Source organism: Ambystoma mexicanum, chromosome 12, assembly GCF_040938575.1.
Source record: "Ambystoma mexicanum isolate Mex_15411 chromosome 12, UKY_AmexF1_1, whole genome shotgun sequence".
Lineage (NCBI taxonomy): Eukaryota > Metazoa > Chordata > Amphibia > Caudata > Ambystomatidae > Ambystoma > Ambystoma mexicanum.
The window spans coordinates 1,040,724,445-1,040,740,399 of NC_090936.1; the positions used below are offsets into that span (position 1 = coordinate 1,040,724,445).

Here is a 15,955-nt window from a genome sequence, read left to right on the forward strand (position 1 = left end):
CCGAAACAGTTGCGGCCTTTCCTTGGTAGCCAGAAACCAAGTCCGTTATTTAGTGGTCAGATAATATCTGGAGTCATCCGTAAGGAGCGGTGTCCCCAGGGTGCACGGCGCACTGGGGGGATGGGGTCGGGGGCACATGATGCATTGTACACTTCGGTCATACATCCCTGGAAGCAGTCGGAGAAGGGCCAGTTCAGTTAGTAGCGGAGCACATTGTGGACTGAATGTGTCCGGAAACTGGGTGCTTGGGGGGAGGGGCTCAAGTTGGCACTAAAGTGGATGCATTTAAGGCTTTGGGTTTTTGGGATCGTGTGCGCCTAAAGGTAGCGATAGAGTGAGTGCTCATGGAGGTCGGTCACATGCCAGGTGGTTATTGAAGGTAGCTGCCCACTGGCGTTTGTCTTGGAAGCAAGAGCACACATTACACCACAGGTTCGAATCTCAGACTCGCGCTTAGGCACTGGCCCCCGGTATTAAGCGCGTTATAAAAGAACAATTTATAATTATACGAGTCAGGAAAGGAGACGGAGACTGCCTAGGGTACTGGAAAATAGCTGCCAACACCCGCCATATGGGGCTAGGCCCGCAAAGGCAGGATAGGTGGAAGGACTGGATGCCTGTAATATTGGTATGTAACGTCTCCCTGTGTTAAGTATTCTCACAGTGCAGGCAATTAGTTCTGTACAGCCATGTTGCATACTAGACCGATATTTAATAAAGTGATGGTTCCATTAGTCATAACATTATTGCTTTACTTTTCATTTTTGTTTTATGTGCAATGCCCCAACTTGATGTTGATATGGATTGATTTTGGTCACGCACCACTTTATGATTCAGTACTGACCCAGCTGTTTTCTGCCTCTAGTACTTATAATCCAAAGACGTTCTTGGGGGGGGGGGGGGATACTTTTGTTTTTTGTTAATATGCTTTTATACTGTGCCAAATCACCTCGTATGTGTGAGTTACCTCAACTTGCCTGTGGACTGGCATACTGTGCCCTGCCACAGTTAACCAGACCTTAGAGAAAGGGTTTGGGAAAGCGTTAAGTAGATGCTATAAACTCGAGTGGGAAGGATGCACCAGCGAAGAATTTTCTGAGATGGCATGGTTGACCCAGTTCTGTTGATTGGGCCATGGTTTCTGCAAAAGGGAAGAGGCAAATCTTGTTTCCAAGGCAGATTTGGAGAATTGTATGTCACTATTCCACATAATATTGGAAGAATGAGGTGCTCAAGAGTGTGCTAGGACAATACTGGTGACTTATTTGCCCAGTTGTAGGACCCAACTCAGGTAGTCCAGAAGAACGCTAGCCAGGTTGTCTGCAAGAGGTAAAGGTGTGCTTGGGCTGTTACATTGCAGCATGCGATTGGACCACGTCCTTGGATGCAATTCTCCTTATGGGGCTGTCCCTTTGACCCATTCAGAGGTAGCACATAATGTATTCAGTGCCCGATGTCCTTCTGCACTACTTGCACCCTTGGGTGTGTTTGCAAAACTTGCATCTAGTTTTAATAAACAGATTGGCTAAGGGACACTGTTGGTATATATGCTGGCTTCTGACCAGTAATTCATAGAGACCTTTAAGGATGTGTCAATAGTTCTTTTATTTTTTTTGGGTGAATGGTGGTGAACCTAAAGCCTTTGCATCCACCACTTTCTTTTGGACTTCTCGAATAGGAGTATCTTCTTCTGTGTAAAGTTAAGGATGTTGGTATTCGCGTCCATCGTCAAGTGGCGATCTTTTCTCGGTCTTCAGAGGGTACTGGGCTTTTCTTGCTGCATTCAAAGCAGAATGACTGTTGTACGTATCTCTTGATGGTTAATGTAAACTGTGTGAACTTGAAAGTAAAAAGTAAGGCCAATTCCATTTGGGTTATTTAAAAAAGACTACTAAGCCTATTTCAAAGGTAAAACTGGTGTCTTCATTTTGTAGTCCATATAATATCATTCTTGCAAACTAAAGGCTGCTTTTGCTCTGTTTCTATGGCGCAAACAGAATTTAGGAGCGATGGAGCACTGTATAGGTCATAGAGCGTTACATTGGCGACGAGAGTTTAAGTCATCAATTGAACATCAGTAATTATGACAACGCGATATACGGAACGGGAGCGTGCACTATAAAGCTGCAATGCTTTTGATCATACATTTTTTTTGGAGCGTTTGCCTGTTTATTATATAATGCCGATCAAACCGTGAATGTTACTGTGGGTTCAAAGCGATGTTATGGATCACACACTTGTATACAGATGGCACTCCTCTACCAGCTAATCTTGTTTCTCTTCTGCAGCATGGCTGACTACCTAATCAGCGGGGGCACTGGCTATGTCCCAGAGGATGGTCTCACTGCCCAACAGCTCTTTGCCATCGCAGACGGCCTAACATACAAGTAAGCATGATTTCCTCTCCTACCCTACAGGCCCTTGACTTGCCTTTTTATCTCCTGATTTCATAACCAGACACACCCAATGGTAACAGGGTTATTTGTTGCCTGATTTGTGGTGGACTGGGTGGGCTGTTTGTTGAGGGTGAGTAGACCTTCAGTGCTCTGAACTTTTCCACAACAAATAAGTGTGTTGTTGGTTGAGCCTTACTTTTCAAACATGACTTTTGGCAACATACAGTTGGGTGTTAAATTGACTTTGTGCTTACTATCGTTTTCATCATGTATTCATACTTACATTTGTGTGCCAGTGTATGTGGTTCGGTTGTTTGTGTAGCATTTAGTCCAACACTGGATAAGGTTGGATCCCACCAGCTGGAACATCGTTACATGGACATTATGACCTGAGCTCCAGGGAGTCGCTGAAAATTGTGAGGTAGAGGGGCAGCCTGTGTGCTTTTTCCCTAATTTCCTATGGGTTCAGCATTCAGTAAGCTTTTTGGGTGTACCTGGGTTCGAAATAAAGATTTTGGTGAGTGGGAGCTGAGCTGTCACTGATAAGAGTAACCGTCTACATAATGAGTCAGAATTCTGGCTTCCACATGAGTTGAAAACTATATATTTTTTCATGTACAACTTTGTGTGTTCGATGTCTTCTACTGTAATTGTGTTCTAATACTCCTTTTTTATAAAGCTTTCCAGACAGTCCCTATTGAATAGGTATGCTTGTAATTACTTGGTCTGGGTGGTCAATTATCTCTGCAGTAAAACCAGAAGAGGGAAAGGTAAAACAAGCTCTGTAGTGGCGGAGAAAACTACAGAGTCTAACAATGGTGCCCGTACATCTACTGGTGGGCAAGGAGAGACTGGTAGTCTTGGGCACAAAGGGACAATTGCGATGTACTTTCAGCAAACGCAATATTTGTTACTAGCCAGGTCGATAGCAACACTAATAAGTCTACCATTAACGTACCTACCACACCCATTGACAATAATTCTGTGTTCAATTTATGTTCGCTTGAAATGGAAGCAAACATTATTTCGTCCTTTAACCCTGTTGAACTCAAATTCTGGTAGTAAATCAGATCACGTTCTTTCACCAAACCCCTCGGATAGTTTGACCATCAATACAGATTTTGGAGGACATGACGAAGACCTTATTAACTTGACTCGAGCTGACAAGTCAGTCAGTAAGTAGGCTCACCAAGAATCGGTCATTTTGCATTAAAATAAGACTTATGCAGCAGTATACATGAAGAGGTGCAGTGCCATTTGACTATGCTGGATAAATTAGAGAAATGCACTGATAAACATACATTTGTTGTTTATTTTTTTAAACCTCGGGAGGAGCAGAGTAAAGGTCTGTTGGTTGCGCTTGATCCACCCTTTTTGAATTCTGAGGACAGGTTGAGATAGTATAATGCAGAAGCGCTCAAAATTGAAGCGCTAACAGGAAGTCGGAAAGGTAAGACACTGGGCAAGTTGGCTAGCTAGGCGATCCTATCGAAGGAGATAAAGATGGTAACATGTAGATCCAACATGAATACTCCACAAAGAATGTCTCAGTGGGGAAACCCAATGTCCTTAAACGCGTGGCAGTCAAAGTGATGTAATTTGAGTCCCCTTCAATTACCCGGGTAGAGCCGATGCAGTCTCAATCAAGGAACTGGGAAGGAACCACTTCCACGCACTGACAGATTCACGCCTTTCAGATTTTACTATTGGTAAATTTTCCCCGGAAGGTGATGTTATCCTGAATATATCCCCTCTTTAGAATGCTGACTAGTAAGACTTCCCTTATGTTGAGCAATTGGCAAACACATTAATACCCACGACCAGGGCAGTTGCAGAATTAACGAGGTGGTTAAAGTAAATAAAGAGCCCACCTAAACTTTGCTAAAAAATGGGATATGACCTTGATCAACATGATCAGAGTGCCCTTGTGTCGAAGAGCACCTCTAACATTGATACTGGGTTAAAAATAACGGCCCATGCTGGAGGCCGATCTGTGTATGCACCCGCAACGAAGGGCGGAAGCTGAAGGTGCAAAGGGAAAAGATGGTCAATAGGCATGGTTGACATTGTTTTTACCTTCACTTCCTGATAAAAGGCCATGGTATTGATCAATATGTGGAATACGAGAGGTCATACTCGACTATCAAATAACAAGAGTGGATCAATCAGTCTTTGCAGCTGACACTATGCTACAAGAGATTTGGCTCACCTCATACATTGAGTGATGGGTGTTCTATAAACAATAGATATGCAAGAAAGGACCCCCTAGGTCGCACTGCCGGAGGCCTTTTGATTGGCTGTCGTGATAACGTGATTATTGATGAGGGGGACCCTAATGTAATAAGTGTGAGAATTGATCTGAACTCCAATATGACATTTTTAATGGTGAATACCCCTGGGTGGAGCTTGCATGGAGCGCATTGTTTTTTTTTTTTTTTTTAGATTAAGTTGTTAATACTAGAATGCTTACTAACTTGGATGAGCCATTATCGAGGGATACTTAAATGCACAATGTTGTGATTACTCGGGTGGGCAGCCTAATCATGAAACTTGTTAGGTTAGGGGCTTCAGAAAACCAAATCTGAGACAGTACAAAAACTCCACTCTTAGTACAAGGCTGTATCACCTGAGAACATTTGGTAGTGCAGAAGGAGCAGCCAGTCTTATCATAGGAGGGAGAGAGGGCTGTAGCTTGGTACAAAGAAATTGTAGCATGCATATGGCCCAAAGAAACAATATGAATTGTAAAACAATGATTTATTATAAATGCATGTAGGCCAAGATAAATCTTGGGAAAGGTAAGTATTATCGCATCATCATGTAAACAGTTATAAAAAACAACTTAAAACCTATGGTATACAAAAGTATAACCTTATTTAGGTTACAATAAGCAGTCAAGGTGAGTCAAACATTGACCACATTTTGAATGGCACAAGCTATTGCATAGTAAAACCATGTTGGGTATACTTTCAGAATACAATAAGTAATTCAAGGACAAATCGTCATACATCAAACCACTGATAAAAAAGGAACCCGAAGGCGCAGAAGAACTAACTACAGACTGATATCCAACCTGCCCTACCCTGCAAAGATAAAGGGGGGGGAAACAAGCATATAAGAAATTACTTAAATACGTCAACAAACTGAATACTCGACCGGTCACAGAATCACCACTCCTATCGATATGGGACGACCTGAAAATAAAGGCAGATGCCCAAGCGGCTCTCATACTGCTGTGATTATGAGCAGCATTTGACACAATCAGCCACGCAATACTAATAAAGATTGATGAAATGTGGCATATCCGCACTAAGTGTTTTACCTCATTCCTAACAAATTGGAAAAGGAGCCTATTTACCACTGTTCACCTCAAACACCACAAATATATCCCGCGCAGTCCCACAGGGATCCACCCTCTCTTCTTTGCTTTTCAACATTTACATGTTCCCTCTGATGAAAATCGTTCGAACCCACAGACTGGTCACCTTCAACTATGCAGATGACGCAACTGATTATGAAAGCAAATCGAACCCAGGAACAAAGTAACTGTCTTGCGGATGTCTATAATTGGATGACAACCAACCTTAAACTGAACCCGGCAAAAAATAGAAATTATTCTCTCAACCGCAGGATTCAACAGAGGGAACCCACAACTGGACTGGCTGGCCGGCATGGGAATGTAACCAGAGACTACTGATTTAGTCAATAACCTAGGAATACTAATGGACAAAAGACTATCCCTGCAACCGCAGTCAGTGCAATCACCAAAAACTGCTTCCTGTTAAAGACTGCTCAGAGGATTACTCCCTTTCCTCTCTGGCCCTCGCAGAACTCTCACAGTCGTACCAAGAATTTACTAAGCAAACAGCCTCTACCTAGGAATGCCAGAAAGACTCACCAAGAAACCCCAAGGGCTGCAAAATAAAGCAGCCAGGATCCTATCAAGACTCAACAGAAAAGACCACATCACTCCAGCACTGAAAAGCCTACACTGGTTACCTATTAAAAAAAAAAGCATCAAATTCAAAGTATTCTGCATCGCCCACAAAGCCTTGCACAGACAAGAGCCGAGTTCCTCCAAGACGTGATTAGCCAAGGGACTCAAGACCCAGCAACAATATGCAAATGGATGCAAAACATTACGAAAAAAGGAAATTGGGCAGAACCGCTTTCTCACGTCTAATTTGTAACCTCTGGAACACCATTCCAAAAAAAAAAAAATCGAACCACAGAAGATCTCATCACCTTCAGGAAATGACTCAAAAATGGTTTTTCAACAGCAAAGGGAAACAAGCAGCAATAACATCGCAGACCAACAACTAAAGGTGGCGAGATGGGCCAACAAACCACAACCAAGGACCTTGGTAGATAACAACCAGGTGCCAACCAGTCACACCAGAGACTCCAACAGAAAGGCTTACTAACCCACTTCCTGTTCCTCCAAAACCGCCACTACACCAGACCTTGGGCTAGCAACACTACACAAACCAAGAATCAATTATGTTCACACCCGTGTCTGCACACCTAGAGTGAACCACCCCACAGTCCATAAAATCGTCAACACTGCAAGTACACACAGACACCAGATAGTCTTACAGCTGTGGCCACCCGTGATCTGTAGACCTTATGGACACTATCGAACCAGTGCGCACAAGCGACCCCACCACCACACAACACGCAAACACTAGCGCTCCCTCTCCCTCTTCTACCATCCCTACCCCAGATATGATGGGGGAAGTTATTTTCCACTTTGTCCTGACTGCCATGCAAAAGTGTCACAAGTTGTAACATATTGTACCAGACTGGCTTCAGACCAGGATCCAGTACCACACATCAGGACCATTCATACATGTATGCAGGAGGCCACAGTGAGGATAAATCTGGCGATGTACCTCATTATTGCAGACTTCGACTCAGTTAACCGGGCGACCCTGTGGCAAAAACTGATGACCCTGGGATTCCTTGACTGGATCCGTCTATCCTTGTTACATTGCACACTAACACAGGAGCGCAAGTACGATTGGACGATGCCGGCTCATTATCAACAGGGTGGTCAAGCAGGGTTGTGACCTGGGCCCCCCTGTTTAACCGGTTTCTATCGGACCTCCCACACGCAGTAACCTCAGAGGGGCTGTTGGATCAAGATAGATACCTGTATACCCAGCATTTTGTACGCTGATGACCTGGTCCTTGTGGACCGTACAATAGCAGGTATTGGGGATAAATTCAAGCCATTGATTCTGTGCCCACCCTTTTCTTTTGCATGGAAGAACAATCTCGCCATCAATCTAAAGAAAAGACCCAAATGTTGGGGGGCGGGGGGGAAGGGGAAGCTATATCTGGTAAGACTGAAGTCAGATTTAGGACCCATTGAGTGTGTGCTGACTGCTGACCTACACCTATCTGGGCGTGGAGTTGTCAGCTACGGGTCGGTACAATATTTTAATTTTACTAAAAGTGCCAGACAGCTGACCTATGCCATAAACCAGTTTACCAAGCACAGCACAAGGTTCAATCGAAAGCACCATTAAACTATTTTGTCCCAAAAATTTTATATGGCCTGGAGGCACTAGCCATGGGTGATTTTTGGATGGCTAACCCTGCAAGGGTTTTCTGGAGGCATATTTTAAGCCTACCCCAGTTTTGCCACGCAAAAATATATTTAAGAAAAAAAATGGCCACACATGACTGGAAAGGCGATTTATAACCATCTGGAAAAGTAGAAAAAATACACTTGTGCTGGGAGTTACACAACGCTGGCAGTTATCTATTAAAATGTCCTAGTCCACAAGTTTGTAGCTTTATACTACGATTGAGAGTAAACCAACTCCCTCTCCTCGCAATGCTGTAGGCCTATTTAAAAATCCCAAGAGATGCGAACCTGCGGTATATGTTAAGAGCGGGCAAAGTTGGAAACCCCCGCCATGTCTTTACAGTGTGTGAAACTGGGGCCAATGTACCTGTGCTCGTCGCCACAGTTTGTTAGCCAGTAGAATGCTATTAAAACAGATACTTTTTTGCACTATTGCTTGATTACGGATTCAGACATACTATGTATGGCTATTGTCAGGCATTAGATCGTATTTTTCTACCTAAATACTGGACTGGCTGCGGCCACAATTGGCCCTAAATACTCTCTCGATCGAGGCTTGCCATTGATTAATATTCGAAATAACAGACAAGTCAACGTGCAACACTGTAAAACATCAAACTACGTATGAATGTGATATCTTTCTAAAAACTGGGAAACATCTAGGCGCACAGGACCGACCTATTTAGTATTATAAAGCCTGATTGATTGGACTATTTTGTCTTGGAGATTTTTAAAGCCAGTGAATTAACTGCATTATAGTGAAATGGAAACCAATCAATCAACCAATTGGAATGAAATGATCTGGAGTGGAATTAAGCAATTATGATTTGAAGGAATGATTATTTCATTACTATTGTTATTGTACTGTACTGTATTTGTTATGTATTTTTAAAAGTTAATTTGAACTAAAATACAAATAAATCAACATAACTATTTTAGAAATATCATATCCCAATTATACACTGGTAAGATTTTCCTATTTATAATCTTCCTGAGCTTTCAAACCCCGACGTTTTCCTTGGACTAGGTAACTATTTTACCTTGTCCCTAGGTGAAGGGGAATCCTTTATTTTCCTCACATAGTCTGTTACTTTTTATGGGTGATCTTTTTAGGTCTCTCCATAGCGTATGGTTGAAGTTGGTTTCCCACAACTTTTGGGCTTAGGCTGGGTTGCCCTTAAGGGCTCCCATGTTGATTTCTTTCATGTACTTGGGTAAACTACTGTTCCCAAATAGTAAAGGGGATTTGCATTCCATTAACCTTTTGTATAAGTGAGTCAGCACACCCTACCTTATGTGGAGTGCTGGGAGGATACAATGTATCCCCTTTCTTGCTTATCTTAATTGCAAGTTTACATGAATGGCTAGTGGCAGTGGTTTTACCTTTATGGCTTTTCGTCTGTTACTCGCAGGCTGTTAATTCAGCCTCGGCAATGCACAGAAGGACCACCATTTTGCTAAAAGATTGAACGGCATGTGCTTTTTCTTCTTAAAGCAATAACTACAGATAAGTGGGTTAACAGGCTTGTGTCTTGGCGCCCATGCTGTTTAATCTGTACCAGGCCGGCCTGCAAAAGGTCTTGTAAACTGTTCATATTTGTCCTCCTAAGTGGGGAGTCACTTGCCTAATAATTTATCACACTCTAGTGGTCCTGAAAAGAACTCTTGCAGCGTTCATAGGAAATAGTTGGTCTCAGCGTATTCTAAGTAATATGAAGAGCACTCTCGTTCAACATCAATACAGACTGTAGAAGGTCAATAGACAAGATGCTGAAATATACATACCTGGGATTTGATATAACTACTGGAATTACTGACTTTGTTGGTCACAGGAGATCTAAGAACTTGTTGGTGATCAAGCTATTCGCTCAGAATACCTCAGGTTATAGTTTGATGGGGTTATTAAGGAATCTAAACAAAAGCTTGCAGCAGGTATGCTCTATGCTCTTATGGCCTGTAATTCCACCCATGACAACTGGATAATAAAGTTGAAGGTGAGGTGTGGCGTAGATTGTTGAGCCTATCTGAAGTTACGCTGATGGAAGAATCATACTTGAACTGGGCCTCTGTTCCTCTTCTTGTAGAGGTAACTTGTATATTAAAATGACATCAAAAGGAAAATCAATATTGACTTTGCCATGGGACATAGTTCGTGTAAATCCCTACTTGAGTTTAAAAGTATTAATGAGTTTTAAAAAATATATAGCATGAGTCCACAATGTCAAGAGGGGTACTCGTGCAGGAATTTTAAGAAGCATGTTATCGGACGTGTCTATGAGCCACGAACATGTTGGTAGATTGATGCGTACCTTTGCTAGGATGCCGTTTACCTACCTTGAACCACAGGGGTATTTAAGTCAATTCTTACCAGTGATTCTCCAATTGGGGTTGAATAAACTAAGAATGCATGCCGTGGTATAATGTCCCTGCATCAAGATATTTATGCCTGTGTAAATATAAAGATAAGTTGGAGACCACAAGGCAACTAAATGCATATCGATGGTTGATAAATATGTGCTTTACCTGGGCAATTTTGTTATAAATTGAGTGAAATTTAGGACGGAGGCATTTTGGCTTTGAGGCTCATCTGGGTATCGATTGTCATTGACCTTAGCCGTGGCAAGTGACCGAAAAGAAATTTCAAATAAAACTGCGATTTTTTGCATAGATAATAGAGGCTGAATAGATGGAAAACTTGTGTAGTGTTTGCTGCTGTAGATGGTAGGTTAGTGGTTGTGATAATATTTGGCCTCCATTATAAACTGTTTTAAAGAGCATTATTTTGCGTTGAAATTGCGTTTATTTGTAATGTGTTAGAATTAGCCATTTGAGTCTTTTAAATGTTGTACATTTATATGAATTGGTATTAATATTGTATTAGCCAGATTGTGTACATTGGTGCATGTAATTGTTTTGAGATATTTTTATTATGAATGTGTGAAAAGTAAAATTAGCATACTAATACAAATAAAGAGCAGCAAGCAAAATGATACGATTGAGGAGGTGGTTGTTGAGCTAAGCAAAGTGAAAAGAAAATTGTTACTTGCAGCGCAATGGGGATTGCAAGTGTGTGTTAGCAATCTCTCAAAGTATTTTTTTTGTTTCTTTATTTGTATGTCCTTGCTTTCTTTCTAGTATATTCTGCATGGCGCCTTTTTAGCGGAGCTGGTACAGCAACGGTTCCAACTTGTCTCATATACATTTCATGCAGCCATTTGATTTAGCACTCTGTATCTCAAGCATTGGGGTGGGCAAAATTACTGATGGTAAAAATATTTTTGTCTCAAGCAAAATGCTCAAAAGGGGAAATTTTGGTCGCACAAATTCCAATTTCGGTCTGCTGGTGAAAAGACATGAGCACATTTCAGCCGTAAGTTGCCAGTTATCCATGAAAATATTTCTGCTCTTTAACCAGCATTCGGCCATTTTGGTCACACCTGTGTTCGTGCTTTATTCTGATTTAAGAACAGAACCCGTTGGTGGTAAATATTCCCTTTGGCTAAACGGTCTTTTTTAAAATGTTGATTACCTATGCTGAATTGGCAGTACAACAATCAGATTTCCAATGCATAGCAATGTTGACTTTTTTTTAATTCTCTTTTCATACGTACCCTTTCCTGTTTTCACTAAGAGTTGGCCTTGAGTTTCTTGACTAATTATTACAAATGGATCATTCTTTTCTAAAGCTTACTGCGGAAGATCTTGGGTTACTCGAAAGTAAACGTGGATTTACTGATATCTTGCTGGAAACAATTTAACGTAAGCAAACTGCCTACTTCCTAACCCCACCCCACTACCAAAAGTATATTCTCAAATTGAGACCGAGCACAAGCACTGGTGTGCCGATGCTGGCGACGAGTCTAGAGCTGGAATCTCCTGACTTTTGCCAAATTTTTTAAACTGCCAGTTCCCACCTTCTTTCCAGCGTGGTTTTGTGTTGCCACGCTATCTGTCTGTTAAGCGTTGCATTCCTACATCGTGCTCAGTTGTCACTTTAAGGAAATGGCTCGTGATCCCAACTCTTGCTCTTGGCCTTCAATTGAAGGACATTTAAGGAATCCAGACTGGCAAGTGCATTACTTTTTTTGTTTCTTTTTTGCTAGATTTTAAAAGTGTATTTGCTTTGTGCTTGTGTTTAAACGAAACGAGATTTAAAGAAGGGTTAAAGGAACCAGAAATGAGGATTAGTGCTATGAAACCAATTTAAAGTGGTACTTTTTTAAAAATGCTGTCCCGATAACCAATTGGGAAGGCACGAAGTATACCTCTCAAATAATAAGAGAAAACATGTAAAAAAAAAATGCAGAGCTGTGGGGCACAGAGGGTGTGGGGTGGTGGGTAACACAAGCTTGGCTTAAAAGTCAAACCTGTCATCATTTGGGAATGCAAGTGAGTCTTCTATAACAAGACCTTTTCAGCTACCTGAAACATTATCTCAAGGTAAAAAAGTTTACGTCGGGATCAATGCCTTTTTAAGTAATGCTGCATAATTTCCATCATATTTGATACTGAAACGAAAATGGTGGTAGTGTCATTCAACTCTAGATGGTGCATCTGTCAATGGGTGGAGGAAATCTATATCGGTTTTATTTCTTAAAGTAACTTGATCAAAATGGGTTTAGGGATGATGAGACTGGAAATGTAGCGTAGACTTTATCGTACAGCTTAAAGAAGACACTGAAGAAGAAACCAGAGTAGACTTGGTACGTGAATAAAGCGAAGAGTGAATATTACACTGTAGAAGTGAACAAGAAATACAAAAAAAACCTCCCTGTATGGAGACTGTTGCGCTTTATATTTTGTGGCCCCCATTGCCCCTTAGACTGTGACTGTCTGACATAGATGCTATGTCATGTTTTGGTGACCTCGTACTGATTAATGGTCCTCCTTTTAGCGTAAAACTCGTGTGGTGGTGATTAGCTCGCGTATGTTTGAAATGTGTGGGGCAAACTATGGAGTTGCTTAAAGTAACCTAAAGTGTGTGTGTACGTGTTGTACTCGAAATTCCCAGGCGTTGCTTTTGCCTGCCAAACACTTGGACCTTCTGCAGCTTTTCAGTCTTGATAGATCCCAAGAGCTTTAGGATCATCCTGACCGCTTCTGGGAAATGGGACACATGTTAGTTTGATTGCTAGGACTGGTCTTTTAGTGTTCCTTTCTCCTGTATAAATGTGCATTTGGATTTTCCTCGCCACTTCCACCCTACCTTCCACAGGCAATGTTGTACTCCCATCTCAGCGTATTGGAGCAGCCTGGTATTTGTTTAAATACGCGCTGGTTTTATCTATTAGTTTCCCAAATCAGCATGGATGATACATCCAGCTCTCTTTACCCTTGCATTTCTTGAATGAAAAGGCAAGGACTATGACTGTCCCCTACAGTCTGCCTACTGCGAGCTAACATACTGCTTCATAGATCTGTAGGTGACTTATCCTGGCCTGTTCCCCCCCCCTTTGCATTCTGGGACTTGTAGCCCGTGTTTTATCATGGGGGAGTGAACTAAAGTCCCAAAATACAAAGAAAAAGCCTGTACTAGATACGCACCCACAGAATGGAATGAGTCATGTTGGCAACTATGCTGGTTTACTATTTATTAACAGGAACTTCCCCATAGTCTTAGTTTGTGTGATTTCCAGCAGCACTTCGTGTTTGGAAGTTGGGCCACATTTTTACAGATCTTTGGCGTACATTTTTTTGGCATTATATGAACGTTTGATGGGTAGATAAAGTAGCATGATACTTCTAAAAGAAATCGCGTGTTTTTTTTTTTTTTTTTTTTTGGCCTGTTTTTGTTTTGTTTCGGAAGCATCGTTTTTGTCCTTTTGTGGGACAGTCCTTTTCCTGTGCATAAATAAACGTGAACCCCTAGAGGTGAAGTCAAATGGGGATTTATGGTTTCTGTGATTAGATGCCATGCAAGATGTTCGGTGTGTGAACGGTCAGTGCTTCTGCTGCCCCAAGAGGTGCTGGGTTGGTGGGTGCTTTCTAAGTGTGCAGTGGCACAAGGAAGGATTGACATTATTTCAAACTTGTTGCGATATTTAGACCACTTTTTCTGGGTTCTTGTCTGTTCCATTTAGGGGAAGCGATCATTTCGGTTAGTCGGACACAGTCCAGTGTGGTTTAAGCTAGAGAAAATGTCGTTCCCCTGTCCTAGCTGGTTGGCTGTCTGGTTTATGAATTCCGGGTGCCAAACACTAGCATCCCTTTCTGCCTGCTTCAGAATTCTTCAAGGGAGCAAACATTCTAATTCAGTACATTACAGATTGCTTATCACCAAATTGGAATATGTAGATGTTAAAAAAAATGCTCACGGGTGAAGCCATTATTCCCTTTTACATATTTATTTTGAACTCTGAACGGTCTTAAACTATATAAAAAACTTCTCATACCCAATGTGACGCGCGACTGTTGGAACAAAATCCAGTGGCCTATGTGCTACACAATAATCGATCTGCCCTTATTGCGTGTATAACAATCCTTGTTGGAAGCATTTCATCAAAAGTGCTTTTGTGCATTCATTGCAATTAAACTTGTTCATTGTGCATTTCGTTTGCAGGATCAACAGTCCCATGGTTGCATGGCAAGTTACAGCCTTCAGAGACAACCGTATATTTCACATTGGGTGTGTTGCCCTCTGGGAAGATAGCTTTGGCTCAGGTGTCTTATGCGGATTCTGGGTATATGTTGAAATGATGCATGGGAGAAAAGATACATTTCACTTCCTAGAGCAGAGCGCCATGGGGCCGGCAGTTGCTGTGTGAGATGCTCTATATCGCATCGGATGAGCCGTGCTCATCTGAGATGTGTCCGTATAATCCTACGTATTCATTCTTCTCTAAGGGGGGTGCATTCACCTTGTCCTCTTGGACTGGGAGAGGAGGGTGGATTTGGGCCTCTCAGTGGCAGAGGGAATTCAGTGTCTGAAAGGTGGTATGTCGTACATTTGCTGATCATTATCATGGGAGTAGTATTGCTTATTGTTTAACACCAACTCTCGATTTAATTTGATAATGGTGAAATGATTTATGTGAGAGTAGTAAAGTACAAGTTTGAATCTTTCAAAGGGTATTCCCAAGCAGGGATAAAAAATGAGCTTGGAGACATCTGGTGCTCGCTTGCAGCTCAAATGCGCAGCCAACGTGACACAAGCCTGCCACCAAGAGCTATCCACGACTCCTCTACACATCTAGTAATACACCAACCTGCCAATGCAATACTAATCCTTGTTGGTTATTTCGAATTAAGGAACCATGAAAACGCAGCTTTTTAGAAAACTGTTGGACAATTTTAACTGTTTCCTCTTCAGTGAACATTTCTTAAAAGAATGGTTCGCCCACAATATTTTATTGCAAAAAAAGATGGCCAATAAAAAAAAAATAGATTGGCACTTTTTTTCGTCCCTATGTAAAATTTTGAGAAAATGAAGCTCACAATTTTAAAAAGTAAGCACATGGGGGCATCCATTTTGTGAAATGGATGCCCGCCTGTGCTTGCTTTTGCGGCACTAATGAAGGAAAAGCCAGCCAGCTGTAGTAAACACAAGCTACCACTGGGTGGCTTTTCTTTCATTGGTGCCGGGACTCGGAGGACGGAGGACGGAGACTACAGGCAGAAAAGCTGCAGCTGCATCTCGGTAAGTGCTATTTATTTTTTAAAAAATAAGCACTAGCTGCGTTAGGCTGGAGGAGCCCGGAAAACTTAGAAATAAAACCGCAGCTTTAAAAACATTGTGTTTGTTTGCGGTAGCTTTTGAAGCTACCGCACACATAAATACAACGTTATTGTGTTTGAAAACGCTGCGGTTTTTCTTTCCAAGTTTCTCAGGCTCCTCCGAGCCTTGGAGAAAAAAAAACGCAGCTAGTGCTTATTTTAAAAAAAATAAATGGCACTTACCGAGCTGCAGCTTTTCTGCCTATAGTCTCCGGTCTCCGTCCTCTGAGTCCCGGCACCAATGAAGGAAAAG

At 41.9% G+C, this 15,955-nt stretch overlaps 1 protein-coding gene across 7 annotated transcripts in view; it reads left to right on the forward strand.

Annotated features, from left to right (window-relative positions):
* IMPDH1 (inosine monophosphate dehydrogenase 1) overlaps positions 1-15,955 on the forward strand; it is a 971,605-nt gene that overhangs the window by 458,834 nt on the left and 496,816 nt on the right. For all 7 annotated transcript variants that reach the window (XM_069629569.1, XM_069629570.1, XM_069629571.1 and 4 more), the window contains exon 2: positions 2,289-2,387. In XM_069629569.1, the coding sequence (XP_069485670.1) occupies positions 2,289-2,387 (99 nt within the window). The remainder of the gene's footprint in view (positions 1-2,288; positions 2,388-15,955) is intronic.